We start from the raw sequence: 15851 nt of genomic DNA on the forward strand, positions 1-15851 counted from the left end.
TTAAGTGATTAATAATGTAAAAAAATATATAAACAAAAAAATAGGAGGGATTGGAAGCAAATACATAAGTAACAATTTCATGAATATAAAGTCCATGGCTGTCTCGTATTTTTTGAAAAAAGGTATTGTAATAAATAATATTCAATATCCATTATTCCAGAATCCACTTCCTCACTACTTTTCAATTAAATCCTTCGGTTAGTTATTACTTTTAATATGTCTCAATTCTGACTATGTCAATTGACTCAAAATATATTTAGCAATTGTGCATATATTATACAACGATTAGTTATATATACAGTGCTCTGGAGCTATCGCAATTTCCTTTAAATTCTAATAAACAGTATTTCTATAAATAACAATAACTACATTAATGTTAAAGAATCAACTTTAATATTATAATTAGAAAGCGATAAATGTCGAATTTGTATTTTAACTCTAAAAAATAAAAAATATAAAGTTTTGTTAATTTTTCTCTATTGTTAATTTTTCAAAAGATTAATAACTAATGCGATAGCGTAATGGAGTCTGCATATAATTTATGTACATATATTTAACAACAAACAATGATATCATTATTTTATATCAAAACTAATAACATATCATCAAATTAGAATCTAATATATCCAATAATTATCAAGAATATGTAAAAATATTTTCTATTATAAACGTACAGTTAATTTCTTATATAATCAGAAATTAGATGACAAAGCGTGAAAAGATAATAGATCCCATGTGGTTGTGCTGTAAAATTAGACACTACTACCACTTTATACAAAAATATATTATCTTATTTACATTATTCCTGCAATTATGTGCGAGTGAGGACACTTTTATAAAGCTGACTGAAGCGTGAAAGTACTTATAGAAACATTGCAATTAATTACAAATACTTGTACTTGTACTATTGCGAATTATAACAGGTGTGCAGATTGCATTTATAAGTAACCCTTTACCTTGCTATATAATGTCATTGAACTAATGTGCTCATCCTAGAAAGGGGTACATAATGAGAATCAATTGGTTTTTTAAGATGTACAGATGAACAATTCTTAATTATATAACAACACTTCAGGCGGTGACTCCAGAGCTCCAAAAATGTCAGATGAACATTAGTTGTTTGGACTTTATTTTCTAAAGTTGTTAAATAAATTAAGAATGCTCGAAAAAATGTGCCCGCCTTCCGCTGTAAAGCATGCTATGGCATGTTCTGATGTGATCAGATGTTCACTAATTATATATACATACATACATATGTATACATTATACATATAGTTATGTTATTTCATATCAAATAACTTTTTAAAATATCTATATTTATGTAAATTTTTATGTTTTAAAAAAAGAAATTTACAAAGTATAAATATTTCAAGATATAATTTGAAATAAAATAATATATAATTGTGTATAAATATACATAATTGTATTATTTATATAGGATAGATCATAAGATAGGACATGTTTACACTACTCAAATTAATAATTGAACAATGTATCGCAAATAAAAACATACCGATGGGCTCTTTGGTAAACCAACTCTTTGTCCACATGTTGTCAACAGATTCACCAAGCACTCTCTGACACGGCCCTAAAAGTAAAAAATGCCTACATATACAGTTTTTTAAACCTTAAATACATAATTCAATACATCAAATTTTCTTTCTATAAGCTTTAATTTTTAATCAAATTTCTATTTTAATTGTAAGTATAATGAATTCTTACTTGAAAATTTTAATAACTATACCTGCGACATCCACGGCCTCTTCCATCCGGCAATGGCACTATTATCAGCAGGCGATAAAGATAACGAGCAACGTGGAGAACTGATCAGTTTTTCTTCAGTACCTTGACGTATCAACCAACGCCGACCAATTACTGGTGTTTGAGACAGATCAAATGTGAAATCCATTGTTCTTCCTGTTCATAAGAAATTAAATAGTCAAAAATATTATCAATATAAAAAGAGATAATTGATAAAAATAGAGTAATAGTTTTATATTTCTACATAATAATAAAATACAATTTTTACTATAATTTGTAGAATATTTTAGCTAAAAGCTTCAGATACATATCTTAAAATCCAAATAATTGTAAGAACATAAGTAATATATATTTATAAGAAAATATAATATAATTTGAAATATATTAGGTAAAGTATATTTAGAAAAATAATTATTTCTTTTAGGAAAAAATTATTTATCACTATTGTTATTCTTATCGCAACCTGGGTGCAGTGCAATAAATTATCCGTGCCATGCATGCCGCAAAGAAAAAACAAAATTAATAATATACATACAAAAGAAAAATAAATATGCATTGAATAATTTAAGCAAACATATTGACTTACCCGGTAGTTCTTTCTTGGTAAATATTTCTGTGTCGGTGAAACTAGGATGTGGTGATGATAGCGAAGAGTCCCAGGATGAACCATGCATCGAAGTTGGCGGCGCTACGAGTGTCGACGATCTTGTCACTACAAGCTTCAAAATTTTCAGTGCTTCTTTCCACTGAGTACCCTGTTAATTTATTTATTGAATAAAAAAAATTATAGATTAATGACATGCTTATTTATTTAATTATTGATATTTAATTGCTAATTAAATACTTGGAACTTTACCTCGACATATTTAGAGATCACTCTTAACAGTTCAGTATTGATCGGTTGCGCGGCTGGAGACGCCAAGTCCACATAATGCAACATGCAATGTATAATACTGAGTACTGGCAACGCTACGCTACTCGGACCTTTTTCCAGTACTTCCACAAGGAAAGCAAGCATATTGAAACTAAGATGAGCATAGGAATCATAAAGATATTTCACTACACATTTAGTCCATTGAAAGCTTTCCTTGCTGAAAGTACGTCGGCTGTACAATGTCATGACTGTACCAAGGTTCTCCAATTTTTTCCCCTTTTCTGCGCTCACCTACAAGAGAATAATTGCATGCAATACCTTTCATTTGTTAACGTGGCAAAACAAGTAAAATAGAAAGGACCTTACTTGCGCAATGTTTTCAGCACTTCTAATACAAAGTTCGTTTGCATCTTCATAATTCAATAGCATGTAAGGCAGCAATGAAACAACGTTCATTGGAAATGCGAGGCTTTGCGTGGGATCGACCACTGGCAGATCTAGCAGAGGCGTAAATTGTGACAGCAGTGTAACAACTGGTTCGTATGTATTCGGACTGGTGCATCCTTTCAATAGTAGCGCATGTACACCGGGAAACGAGGTCCATCGCAATTGCTGTTGCAGTTTTTCAACTTTATCCCGGGCGTCCGGTCGATCGAGTGGTAATCTGTGTAGCACGCGACTGAGTAGCCGCAGCGCCAAAAGGAACTCGTGCTCATAATCCGATTCAAGCAGAGATACCGATAACCAGAACAATTGTGCTAATATCGTCATCTTGTCGTCCTGCGTGGCGGAATCGCCCAATAATTTCAAGGACTGTGCCGATCTTGATCTAGACAAATTTGAGTTAGGATACTTGTTGCCGCCAGTTCTGTTTTCTAGTTCTATAAACAAAAATTTTAATTTTATTCATAAAAAAAACAGTGTATTAGAATTTAATTTATACATAAAATAATTGTATCAAATATCATAAGAAACATGAAATATGACAATAACCTTTCATATCGCTAGTCGCGGAATTTCCACCGCTAGATCTCTTCATACAGTAAGTAACTGAATAACTAGTGCTCCTTGTGTGTCCGCCTTGATTCAGGTGAGAAAACATGTGTGGACCAGCTGGATAACCATTTCCACCTCCTGGACTGCGTTTCCCTCCGATCACATTTCCCGATACAGGATCCTTGTTGTTTAAATTAGGCGTGGACTTGAAGATCTCTTTCATAAAATCGAGTGGCCTGAAATCTGACTCGAGCGAATCGACGGCCGCTTCCAATGTTAACAATAATTCCGTTACATATCCCTGGCACATAAAAATACATGTACATTGTAAATATTAGGTACATAAAAACATAAGTAATAATAATAATCATAAAATATTCGTATAAAAGGATTCTAAAATTTCAATTAAAAATTCTTTTTAAAACTTATCGACTGTAATGTTTTGAATAAACGCAATTATATCGACGAAAAAAACTGTCAATACCTGCATATCTTCGCCTTGTTCGGCAACTGTCTCCACTAGCCTAGATAAGATATCAGATAACATTCTGGATGTTATGGGAACACGCAGCGCCCGAAAAACTTGCAAAGATCTCCCTGCATAGTGTCTAGACGAGCAGGAGAGACCCAATTGCAGCGCCGTTTGCGCCCATCTTTGACTGACTAACGCATGGGGCAAAGAATCTCTAAAAACACGTAATACGTGCCGTAATAATATTGTGAGTTGCTCAGCACTACGCACCCACCACACTTTGGCAGTCATATCCTCGTAATTCCAAAGTGGTTGATTTGTCCTATCATAAAAAATAATATTAAATTAATAATTTCCTAAATTTTCCTGAATATGTCATTAATGTTCATACCTAGACGCTAAGAAATTAATCAAAGACTTAATAACGTCTTGTATCGGCATATTGGGACCCGGCTGAGGACCGGTCCAATTATGCGTATCTTCTGGGGTCACAATAACAGGTGGTACCGCGTTTGTCGCCGTTCCACTGGAGGCCGGCCAGCTATTGCACACCGCTGATTCTGTAAAAAGCGTTTCTCTTATTTCTGTAAAATTCCTTTTTATAAATACAAAATAAAAATAAATTTATAAGTACATCTAAGATGAATATCTTACCATAATGACAATTTCCGTAATCCTTACTATCATCCATTGCAGATTGATTCGAGTGATTCATTGACATTGGCGGAGTTGATGTTGAATTTGACAAAGACGAGTGAGTAGGTGTACCGTCCGCAACCGAGGAAGACGGTAACGGTGGAGGAGGAGGTGGCGGTGGGGGTGGCGGAGGTGCCGGAGGAGACGCTGATGAATCGGGGGGCATAGGTGGTGGCGGGGGCGGTGGTGGAGGAGGTGGTGGCGGGGGCGGTGAAGAAGGCGGAGGTGGCGAAGATGACGGTGGCGGTGTCGTAGGCGGTGCAGCTATCGCGGGAGGTCCATACAGATAGCTGTCGAACTCCGGATCCATCTCCGTGAAATTGTGCTCCAACACCGGCAGAGTCGGAGTGGCAAGCCCCAATCCTAATTGCTCTGTCTTCGAAGCGAGCAACACGCGCGCCACGCCGAGGTGATCACGGTGGTCGCCGAGCACGACCAACAAGTTTAACAACAAGCAACGACAGTGGTCTCGCACCAACGGTCTCGAATGGTCCAGACCGAGAAAAACTATGTGCAGCATCAAGGGAACGTGTATAGCCCAATCAAGCTGAATCCCATCGATGACCACATCAGTAAGCAACATCACAGCGATGTTGCACCTGAAAAAACAACAATATCGGGATATTAATGCGTGTCATATATGGCGAAATAAATATCGTAGCTCATAATCACCTATGAAATCCGGTTATCGGCTGAGAGCTATCCGGCAGGTATTCAGTTAGAGGAGCGAAATATCCACCGTATTCCGGCATCGGTAAAGGATGCGGTTGAGGAATATCAAACTTCTCGTCGACGCACGGCATCTTTCCGTTCACCCCAACAGGTCCGTTACGAGTAGCGTAACACGATTCGTCAGTAGTTAACTAAAAAATAATCACTTTTTATTGTTGAAATTTCGCTGTTAAAATGCATTGCGTACTTTCACATATTTTTATTCATCGTTTTAGAATGTTATCGTTAAAAAAGGCAAGAGCTTTCAACTATATCAATTTATTTTTTACAACGATAAATCAAGCTTTAATAGAGTAATATATAATAAAATAATACCTCAGCTTCCGTTGTCGGAGTTGATAGATCGTCTGGAAGAACTGGTGGACCACTCGCAGTCCTGGTCTTTTCTGTCCTTGGAGTTTGAAACCCCGCGAGTGCTCGGAGCGCAGTATCGGATTTCGAGCTGAGGGAGAAGAGTTTAAGTATTTTTAATTAAATTCCAATTAACATGATATATCATGCAACACAATTATAAAATGTTATTTTTTCCCTTTAATTTTTCGTTTTTTTGCTTTCGTGAAAAATAAAGTTAAGAGATTTCACTATTAAAAAATTGAATTTTTAATAAAAATAAAAATAATTTTATCGCCAGCAGCACGTGAACGTCACTCACCCAGTTTTGACAGGATCCTCGCCAGAATGTCTTTTCGTATGAATAGTGCCCTTTTCAACGCCGAGATCACGAGGAGGATTGGCAGGATCAGCGGCGGGCGCGTCGCTATGCGACGAGGCTTTTCTCATGCTGGTAAGCCGGTAGAAAGGTGGCGTTTCCGTCCGCTCGATCAAACAATTTAAGGTCTCAACCGTTTCTAATTCCGTCATCATTTCATCGACAAGACGATCCGGACGAGCACGCGCTAGATACAGTACCACGCGTTTTGCCTATAATGATTCAATATTTTTAAGATTATTGTCGCCTCGTTATCAGCAAATACAAAGTTATCTTAAAAGTTTCACTCACATATGGTAACAATTCCTGAGGTGCCATTCCCGAGACAATAATCAGGTAGCGAATTATGACTTTGAGATTGTTTGGCCAACAACCACATAAAGTCGCCCAAAGCTCTTCTGTCTCTTTAGGATGTTCGTCCGAGAACTTTGCTGTGATGTAGAAAAGATTATTGAGCACCATTTCCGTCGCTTCTGCACTACCCCAGCCTTCCCTGCGTGTTCCTCCACGTGTCACATCGCTCGTATAATACTGTAAAAGAATTTATTAATTAAAAAATGTAACGGAAATGTAAAAAAATATCTTTTGTAAAAACCTCAAGCCAACAAAAGCTTTCTAAGAAAATATTATAGAAAAGAGTAAAGATTAAAATTCTATGATTCTCAAATTGCTATTTTTCCTCTCTTATAATATAGAAAATTTTCGTATTTTAAAACAGTTAATTAAGAAAAAAAAGAATATCCCTTAAGCCAATTAAATTTAAAGGGATTTGATTACAAATATAAAAATAGATTCTATCAATCAGCTTTCGAGATAAAGAGCCAAAAATAACTACGTAACAAAAAAAAACACAAGTTCGTTAACTTCATCTGCCTACGTCTCTTACAAAACGAGACAATAACAAGGTAATAATAATTCGTCACATCATATCGTTATTATTGCTGACAATTGTAAAGTACCGAAATGTACAATTGTAAAGAAAGGCGTGGATATTGGAAATCGATTACAATAGTGTTTGCATGCCAAGCAGAAAAGCTCTTAATATAACTACTTGAATTAGAATTCTCTCATCCATCTATCCACTAAGGTGATCAAGATTATTACCATCATCGATAATTGAGCAGCATCGTTCGATGGAAGACAAATGTAATGTCATTATGCCTCTTCTCCATTAAATGGATTTTCTTCTCGACGGTCTGACATACCACTTCAATCTATCGTTTCAATTGTGATGCTCGCAATCATCAAAAGAGCCCTTACGATCACTAGTGAACGCGCGATAAACAAAATTATCTAGCAAACGTTGGGTATCGATCGCGGCATTTCTCATACGCAAAAAACGGTACTTAACTATCTGACCTATGTCTATGATAGTCAAAAGAATCATTGATAATCATTAGATAATCGCGTGATACAGGAAAAGAGATTTTAAGTACTTCAATTATGATTTATACAATTTCCGCACGCTGAATTTTAATTAGATATTCTAATAGACTTATAGAGCCATCTTTCGTTATTAATAAAATTAAAAAAACTACTACAATCTTTAACAGTTACGCGATATGTTAAATATCGTATTCAACCTTGAACATATTGGCATCGATATTTTTACTTGTGCCAAAATTTATATGTATACTTTTATCAAAGTTAACGTAACGTAACGCGTCTTTTATGTAAATTCTACTTCTTTGCGGGGTAGTATATCAAATATCCTATTCAACCTTGAACATATTGGCATCGATATTTTTTACTTGTGCCAAAATGTATATATATTTTTATCAAAATTGTTCTTGATGAAATTTTGTAACGCGTCTTTTATGTAAATTCTATTTCTTTGCGAGGTCGTATATTATATTACAACATATATCCATTTTTATATTGTTAGAAAATATTAATACATATTTTATAAACTATTAATATTTACAGTTGTATATATTAATTATATTAATTTTATATTAATTATATTGTAGATTAATACTGTATATTCTTATAAAAATTCTGAATTTATTTCATCAATAAAAACTCGACACGAAGAGCTCAACCATGTCGTGTTTTATCAATGAGTATTCGCATTACACGTGCAATCATTACATTGCGATTACAATCATTGCACTGCGATTGATGAATTTCCAAGTCAATTAAAATCGGTACACACAGTTCAATATTGCATTCTCTACGAATTCTGCTTAATATTTGTTTTAATGAACGTTTACAGTCCATTAACAACGTCTAATTTTCCCGATTTACAAAGAGATACAAAGATATCAGCGCAATACCAAACTTGCGGAACATTTTTCGTCAAAAACTTCGTCTAGTACACAATTAAATAAAAATCACAAATCGTATATAGAATATGAATAAACATTTTTATACAAAATCGATTAGAGTTACCGGCTATAAGACAACATGTTTACTTCGCGCATGCAAAAGGATAAGTAGAATTTTCAAGAAGAATTTTCAAGGATAAAATTTAAAGCTTTTATTCAAAAGTTATTCACAATCCTCAAAGCTAATCATAAAAATCAAATGTATTACAAAAATGTAACTCAATTATTTTCCAAAAATAAGATAAATGTTACCATTTTATAAAATTATAGATGTAGCTTTTTCCCACAGATCACGATAGCGGTTTAAAATAAACTGCCTAGTAATCCAATTATAAATGGGTATAGCTCAGATGGTAGAGCGTTCGCTTTGCATGCGAGAGGAACCGAGATCGACACCCGGCGGCTCCAAAATAATTTTTGTCTGTTTTTATAAAAAATGGATCATAATCATAATCCAAAATAATCTTATCTGCGATTTAAATCACATGGGGGCGTAGCTCAGATGGTAGAGCGCTCGCTTAGCATGCGAGAGGTACTGGGATCGATACCCAGCGCCTCCAAAATTATTTTTGAATCTTTTTATTAAAGGTAGATCATAATCATATTGCAAAATAATTTTATCAGCGATCTAGATCACATGGGGGCGTAGCTCACATGGTAGAGCGCTCGCTTTGCATGCGAGAGGTACTGGGATCGATACCCAGCGCCTCCAAAATTATTTTTGAATCTTTTTATTAAAGATGAATCATAATCATAATGCAAAATAATTTTATCAGCGATCTAGATCACATGGGGGCGTAGCTCACATGGTAGAGCGCTCGCTTAGCATGCGAGAGGTACTGGGATCGATACCCAGCGCCTCCAAAATTATTTTTGAATCTTTTTATTAAAGATGAATCATAATCATAATGCAAAATAATTTTATCAGCGATCTAGATCACATGGGGGCGTAGCTCACATGGTAGAGCGCTCGCTTAGCATGCGAGAGGTACTGGGATCGATACCCAGCGCCTCCAAAATTATTTTTGAATCTTTTTATTAAAGGTAGATCATAATCATATTGCAAAATAATTTTATCAGCGATCTAGATCACATGGGGGCGTAGCTCACATGGTAGAGCGCTCGCTTTGCATGCGAGAGGTACTGGGATCGATACCCAGCGCCTCCAAAATTATTTTTGAATCTTTTTATTAAAGATGAATCATAATCATAATGCAAAATAATTTTATCAGCGATCTAGATCACATGGGGGCGTAGCTCACATGGTAGAGCGCTCGCTTAGCATGCGAGAGGTACTGGGATCGATACCCAGCGCCTCCAAAATTATTTTTGAATCTTTTTATTAAAGATGAATCATAATCATAATGTAAAATAATTTTATCAGCGATCTAGATCACATGGGGGCGTAGCTCAGATGGTAGAGCGCTCGCTTAGCATGCGAGAGGTACTGGGATCGATACCCAGCGCCTCCAAAATTATTTTTGAATCTTTTTATTAAAGATGAATCATAATCATAATGCAAAATAATTTTATCAGCGATCTAGATCACATGGGGGCGTAGCTCACATGGTAGAGCGCTCGCTTAGCATGCGAGAGGTACTGGGATCGATACCCAGCGCCTCCAAAATTATTTTTGAATCTTTTTATTAAAGGTAGATCATAATCATATTGAAAAATAATTTTATCAGCGATCTAGATCACATGGGGGCGTAGCTCACATGGTAGAGCGCTCGCTTAGCATGCGAGAGGTACTGGGATCAATACCCAGCGCCTCCAAAATTATTTTTGAATCTTTTTATTAAAGATGAATCATAATCATAATGCAAAATAATTTTATCAGCGATCTAGATCACATGGGGGCGTAGCTCAGATGGTAGAGCGCTCGCTTAGCATGCGAGAGGTACTGGGATCGATACCCAGCGCCTCCAAAATTATTTTTGAATCTTTTTATTAAAGATGAATCATAATCATAATGCAAAATAATTTTATCAGCGATCTAGATCACATGGGGGCGTAGCTCACATGGTAGAGCGCTCGCTTAGCATGCAAGAGGTACTAGGATCAATATCCAGCGCCTCCAAAATTATTTTTGAATCTTTTTATTAAAGATGAATCATAATCATAATGCAAAATAATTTCATCAGCGATCTAGATCACATGGGGGCGTAGCTCACATGGTAGATAGCTCGCTTAGCATGCGAGAGGTACTGGGATCGATACCCAGCGTCTCCAATATTATATTTGAATCTTTATTAAAAATGGATCATAATCATGTTCCAAAATAATCTTTTCAGCAATCTATATTACATGGGGGCGTAGCTCAGATGGTAGAGCGCTCGCTTAGCATGCGAGAGGTACTGGGATCGATACCCGGCGCCTCCAATCTTTTTTTCTGACTCCTTTCACCGAAAGTAGATCACTTTTCTGAACCGGATTGATCTTGCTGCAGAATTGCATTACAAGGGGGCGTAGCTCAGATGGTAGAGCGCTCGCTTAGCATGCGAGAGGTACCGGGATCGATACCCGGCGCCTCCAAGTTCTTTTTTTTGCGGACAATAAATCATTTATAAAACATCCAGGAATATGTTAAAAATTTAACATGTATTAGAAATTAAGTAAAATCGCATGCTAAGCAAATGTTGTATCATTTCAGTTAAGACCTCTTGTGATCCAATTCGCTAACAAATTATTTTAAATTATCATTATAATCTACTTTCAGTAACACCGAACAAAAAATAATTGCCGAATTATTTTGAATCACAATAATGATCTATTTATGTGAAAAAAGTATATGTATAATTTTGCAACATTCTAACATTTATCTTATTGTTCGTAAAAAATAAACATACTAGATTTTATATAAAATAATATTTCATCATCCTAAACAGTCTTTGATTTTTATTCGATTACTGTATACTAGTTTTTCACTATTCCTTCCAGATAAATAATTCTGCAAGTTTTGGATTGCGCCCTATTCTATCTTTCTTTATAAATCGAGTAAAACCTAAAATTGAGTGAAGTTTATTTTAGCATGCAAAAATGCTAAGAGAAATTTCCAGCACCTTTGTAACATGTACATTATTACCTTTTGAGTAAACAATTATTTTGTTTAAAGAATAAAGAATTTTGTATAAAAGCTATGCATTAAAGATACATGCAATAAAATGTTCCATATATATATATGCAATAAAAATAGCAAATTATGTTAATTATCTCGTAAATTTTCTGATAAATCAAAATGGATATATATATTATATACAAGAAAGCTTTTGTTATCAGCGTTTGAATAGTAATGCTTTGTTAATTATATTCCTGCCTTAAACTTTTCTGATATTTATTCCTGCCATGTCATTATTTTCATTTAGCGCATAAATTCAGAAACAAAAGCTTATAAGCACAGAATTTCAGAGTGTCAAAGCGAAATGCAATTTTCTGCAGCGCTGCTATTCCAAAGCTGATCACGATAATGAGCTTCATTCACCTGATAATAACTCAACGGATTAGACGGCGGAGGTACATTAGGATCGACTAGTTCCATGTTGTGGAGCCAAGGTAACAAATATTGCAGTAATAATTGCCGAACTTCTCTGCGAGCTGTTTGAAATCGATGTGTAATTTCTGAAACATATAAAATCTCTAGTATAAATTTCTGAGAATGATATTTCAAATTATATTAATAAAGTGCTTTATTGTCAATGTATTTCTTCTTATTCGATATTAATCAGTCATAAGAAACGTTTATTTTATTAAACTTACATGTTAATTTTACATTGTAAATAATATAATAAAATTATATTAGAGGAAATGTGTATTGCTTGTTTTTTTGTTACTGGCACTACGGTAGCGTCATCCATTTCATGCCAGTAATAAAAAGAAAACAACAACTATTAAACCATCATCGATCCTATAAATTTTAAATTTACGGATTAATGGATTGCCACATCATTAAATTATTTCTTTTGCTTCCTTTATTAATTATTCGATAATATATGTATGAGCACATCTCTTTCTTTATCAAGCTCATCCAGCTTCTATCAAATACACAATATATTAAATTTCAACTGTAATACATTTCATACGCGCGTGACGCATATATACATCGAGTCTCTCATCATCTGTCTCACCTCTCAATCTGGAAATATTTAAACACCGACTTTTTTACAGCTTGAATTTAATGAGACCCGCATTACCGTATTCTCTTTTTTTCTTTTTCACTTACTGTATTCCCATTTTACATTTAATTAATTTGTACATCAATAACGGTCAAACGCACACTCAATATTGCTTTCAATGTAACAGTAATTTAATGTACCAATTTTAAGCAGCAAGATGTGAAAGAGCATTCAATATTTTCATCGGCATTCGTAAATGACAAATGAATGATTTGCTGAATGTGTATGTGCAGATGTGAAATTACGTGGCATTATTTTCACTTATAATTGTCTGCATTTGTTTCGGCAGTGTCACCTGCGCGTTTTAATCTAAATTTCAAAGATATTAACGTATCAAATAATTGTCATAAAATTTCTTTATAATTCTCAATCCTCAATGATTCTCAATATACAAAATATAAAACTGCTCAATCAGTTATTGTCATTTGTAAAGTATTGCTTATAAAGTAGTATATTGAACTAAATTAAAAGATGTCGTCATTTAGTAAACCTACCCATTGGCTTGTATACTTCTGTAAATTTCAATTTGCTGTAAGCGGATGAGCTTAATTAATACAGGCTTCAATCTATGCTATGATTAAATTCTGTTTACATGCTATATCCACATTCTCATTATTAGTATGCATATGCCTGTTTTATATTTGGTCCTAAAATATTTTATCCCTCTTCATTAATATATATAGAAATAAAATAAAATAATTATATACATAAAACTAACTTTTATTTTATAATAGATGTTATATACGAAGAGAATATTCGATTGAAACTGCATATTGAAATTTTTACAATTAATATTTCTAGAATATAGATTCGACTTACTCTTTGAATTAAAATGCATTTTTTACTTCTTCTCTAGACTGCTATTGAGTGCAATATCACGCACGGAGGATTTCATGAAAAATTGCAGTTTTGCGTTACACCGTTCCCAGAAGCAAAATCGTTCGTACTTTAAATGTGTCAAAGCGAACGGATGTAAACCGGTTAGCCGGAAATAGTGCAAAATAATGGTTCACGCAACGGAATTATTTTGCATCGTTAAATTTTTCTCTCATCGCGCATCGGTCCGCTACTTTTTTTATATCTTCGCCACTTTAACATGGTCCGTGACATTAGTATGTCAGGCATGCGTCATGAAATTGAGATGGTGAGCAGCAATCTATTATGTAAAACAAGCCCATGCAGCTTTATACGTCTTGCAGCTCATTAACAAAACGTTCGTAGTTAAAAGGTTAAATTCGTAAATAGATAGATCATGGTTGGTCTTCCGTCAGTCTATATTAGTCCTGGGTTTGATTAAGAAGTCGAATTCTGCGAACAACACGACGTCTACAAGAACATTTCAAAGCTTTAATTTTTTTCTTACTAAGTTTTATATAACCATTTTATATAGCCTTTAGAATTAATTTTAATTTCACATTTTTTAAATTCCACTTATTCTCTCGAGCTCTTTTAAAAATATTAATCAAATCTACTTCAATAGCATCACTAGAATAAAGGCTGAATAAAGCAAGAAAAGTGCCTTTCTTTGACAAAATTTACCATCATAAATCATTATTTTTCAATCGCGATATACTGCATAAAAATCTCTGCGTTTGAGTCATGACACTGATAATTAATGATCCTGCAGATATCATATATTCGAACAGATGTGTATACGTGATCGATTCTACTGGTAGAAAAGATCTACCATTTCTTGCTTGACAAACTTTTTTTGTTGACATTTTTCTGATATTAAATTGCCATAACGAGAGTTTGTTCGATTAGTTAAAACAGATGCACGGTGATAATATTTACGTAATAACGCCTCTGGCATATAAATAATAAAAACGCAGACATATGAGAATTGTTGTTGACAGTTAGTAACTCCCTCCGGAGTTATATTACAGTAATGGATACAAATACGACAATTCTGTTAAATCTCACAAACGCTAATAATCATTATGTTGTACATGAATCACGCGTTTTTGTATCAATAATGAAAAGTAGGCAATCTCTTTGCAGCATTTCCTTTTCTTTAATATAACTTTACCTTATTATATTTATAACTAATATAAAACTACTGTAGAAGTTTAATAAAAACGCGTTCTTTGTACATGTCCAAGTAGAAAACATAAAAACAATTTTTTTCAGAGAGAGCAAGCATTTTATATGTAAATTAATAAATTACGTACACAGAAAAAAAGAATATTCTTGTTTTGACAATATCTCCAGTTTCAAAACGGGAATCTTGAAATGAGATTATATCGTGTTAAATCAAAAAGATTTACTCGAATATAGATTTATTTTAAAATTTTATATAATTTAACCAAGAAAATAATATTCTTGTTATTTAAGAATAATTTTCTTGAATGAAAAAGAAAAAATATTGGATAGAAAATACATGTTTAAATCAAAGATTATAATTTTCTTAGAATAAAATTATCAAAACAATTATATCATATTTTTAAAATAATACTTATAGTATTGAGATAAGACTATAATATTTTGAAATTCTAGATTTTCAAATTCTTCTAAGAAAATTATATATTTTTGCTTATATATGAAACAAGGATCGCGTTAATTTGAATACATAAGTTCCAATTTGAGAGTAATTTTTTTCCCGTGTAAACAAGCTGACTTCCAGTTGAAATAATATAATTATTTTTACAAATGCATAAAAATTTTGGGAATATTTTTTAATGTTGCTAAAACAACCAAAAACTTCCACATATTAAAGAAACATTTTTTAAATAATCATACGTAAAAAATACGCTTTTTCTAAATACATAAATTCTTATATTTTAATAAAGTATGGATATAATAATATAGATATTATATAAGCTTTTCGCAGAAATTAGCACGAGCTTCGAGGAGATAAATTGTAATTTTTCACGCATGAAACATTTTCAATAACTTACAATTAATATATTTTATATTGTATTTTTATGTTTATTTTTAAATAAGTTTTCGTGTTAAAAATTGTAGTACAAAAACTTATACTATAGTATATATTAAATAAATGCAATATTAAATCAGATTTCAATATTTTAATTACAAGAAAAATATAATATTTCAATTGTAAAAAAATAATTCTAAACCATATTCTCTACAACTAAAGCATTCAACAGACAAA

At 33.3% G+C, this 15851-nt stretch overlaps 1 protein-coding gene and 12 non-coding genes across 17 annotated transcripts in view; 12 read left to right on the plus strand and 1 right to left on the minus strand.

Moving 5' to 3' along the window:
- Positions 1-15851, minus strand: part of LOC105839314 (protein furry) — a 37436-nt gene that overhangs the window by 2960 nt on the left and 18625 nt on the right. For 4 of the 5 annotated variants that reach the window (XM_036285138.1, XM_036285137.1, XM_036285140.1 and 1 more), the window contains 14 exons: positions 12049-12185; positions 6532-6771; positions 6184-6452; positions 5847-5973; positions 5472-5662; positions 4758-5398; positions 4495-4663; positions 4116-4425; positions 3629-3932; positions 3002-3516; positions 2618-2926; positions 2348-2516; positions 1745-1917; positions 1514-1588 (listed from right to left, as the gene is read on the minus strand). In XM_036285138.1, coding sequence (XP_036141031.1) covers positions 1514-1588; positions 1745-1917; positions 2348-2516; positions 2618-2926; positions 3002-3516; positions 3629-3932; positions 4116-4425; positions 4495-4663; positions 4758-5398; positions 5472-5662; positions 5847-5973; positions 6184-6452; positions 6532-6771; positions 12049-12185 — 3629 coding nt within the window. Of the gene's footprint in view, positions 1-1513; positions 1589-1744; positions 1918-2022; positions 2225-2347; positions 2517-2617; positions 2927-3001; positions 3517-3628; positions 3933-4115; positions 4426-4494; positions 4664-4757; positions 5399-5471; positions 5663-5846; positions 5974-6183; positions 6453-6531; positions 6772-12048; positions 12186-15851 lie in introns of those variants that run through there. The other variant, XM_036285141.1, reaches the window with a different exon arrangement.
- Trnaa-agc lies at positions 9055-9127 on the plus strand. Its single transcript has one exon. It is a non-coding gene; the product is annotated as a tRNA-Ala (tRNA).
- Trnaa-ugc lies at positions 9207-9279 on the plus strand. Its single transcript has one exon. It is a non-coding gene; the product is annotated as a tRNA-Ala (tRNA).
- On the plus strand, positions 9359-9431 carry Trnaa-agc. The gene has a single exon. It is a non-coding gene; the product is annotated as a tRNA-Ala (tRNA).
- On the plus strand, positions 9511-9583 carry Trnaa-agc. The gene has a single exon. It is a non-coding gene; the product is annotated as a tRNA-Ala (tRNA).
- Trnaa-ugc lies at positions 9663-9735 on the plus strand. Its single transcript has one exon. It is a non-coding gene; the product is annotated as a tRNA-Ala (tRNA).
- On the plus strand, positions 9815-9887 carry Trnaa-agc. The gene has a single exon. It is a non-coding gene; the product is annotated as a tRNA-Ala (tRNA).
- On the plus strand, positions 9967-10039 carry Trnaa-agc. The gene has a single exon. It is a non-coding gene; the product is annotated as a tRNA-Ala (tRNA).
- Positions 10119-10191, plus strand: Trnaa-agc. Its single transcript has one exon. It is a non-coding gene; the product is annotated as a tRNA-Ala (tRNA).
- Trnaa-agc lies at positions 10271-10343 on the plus strand. Its single transcript has one exon. It is a non-coding gene; the product is annotated as a tRNA-Ala (tRNA).
- On the plus strand, positions 10423-10495 carry Trnaa-agc. Its single transcript has one exon. It is a non-coding gene; the product is annotated as a tRNA-Ala (tRNA).
- On the plus strand, positions 10877-10949 carry Trnaa-agc. Its single transcript has one exon. It is a non-coding gene; the product is annotated as a tRNA-Ala (tRNA).
- On the plus strand, positions 11030-11102 carry Trnaa-agc. Its single transcript has one exon. It is a non-coding gene; the product is annotated as a tRNA-Ala (tRNA).

This window comes from Monomorium pharaonis, chromosome 4 (assembly GCF_013373865.1).
Source record: "Monomorium pharaonis isolate MP-MQ-018 chromosome 4, ASM1337386v2, whole genome shotgun sequence".
In the NCBI taxonomy this organism is placed as follows: Eukaryota; Metazoa; Arthropoda; class Insecta; order Hymenoptera; family Formicidae; genus Monomorium; species Monomorium pharaonis.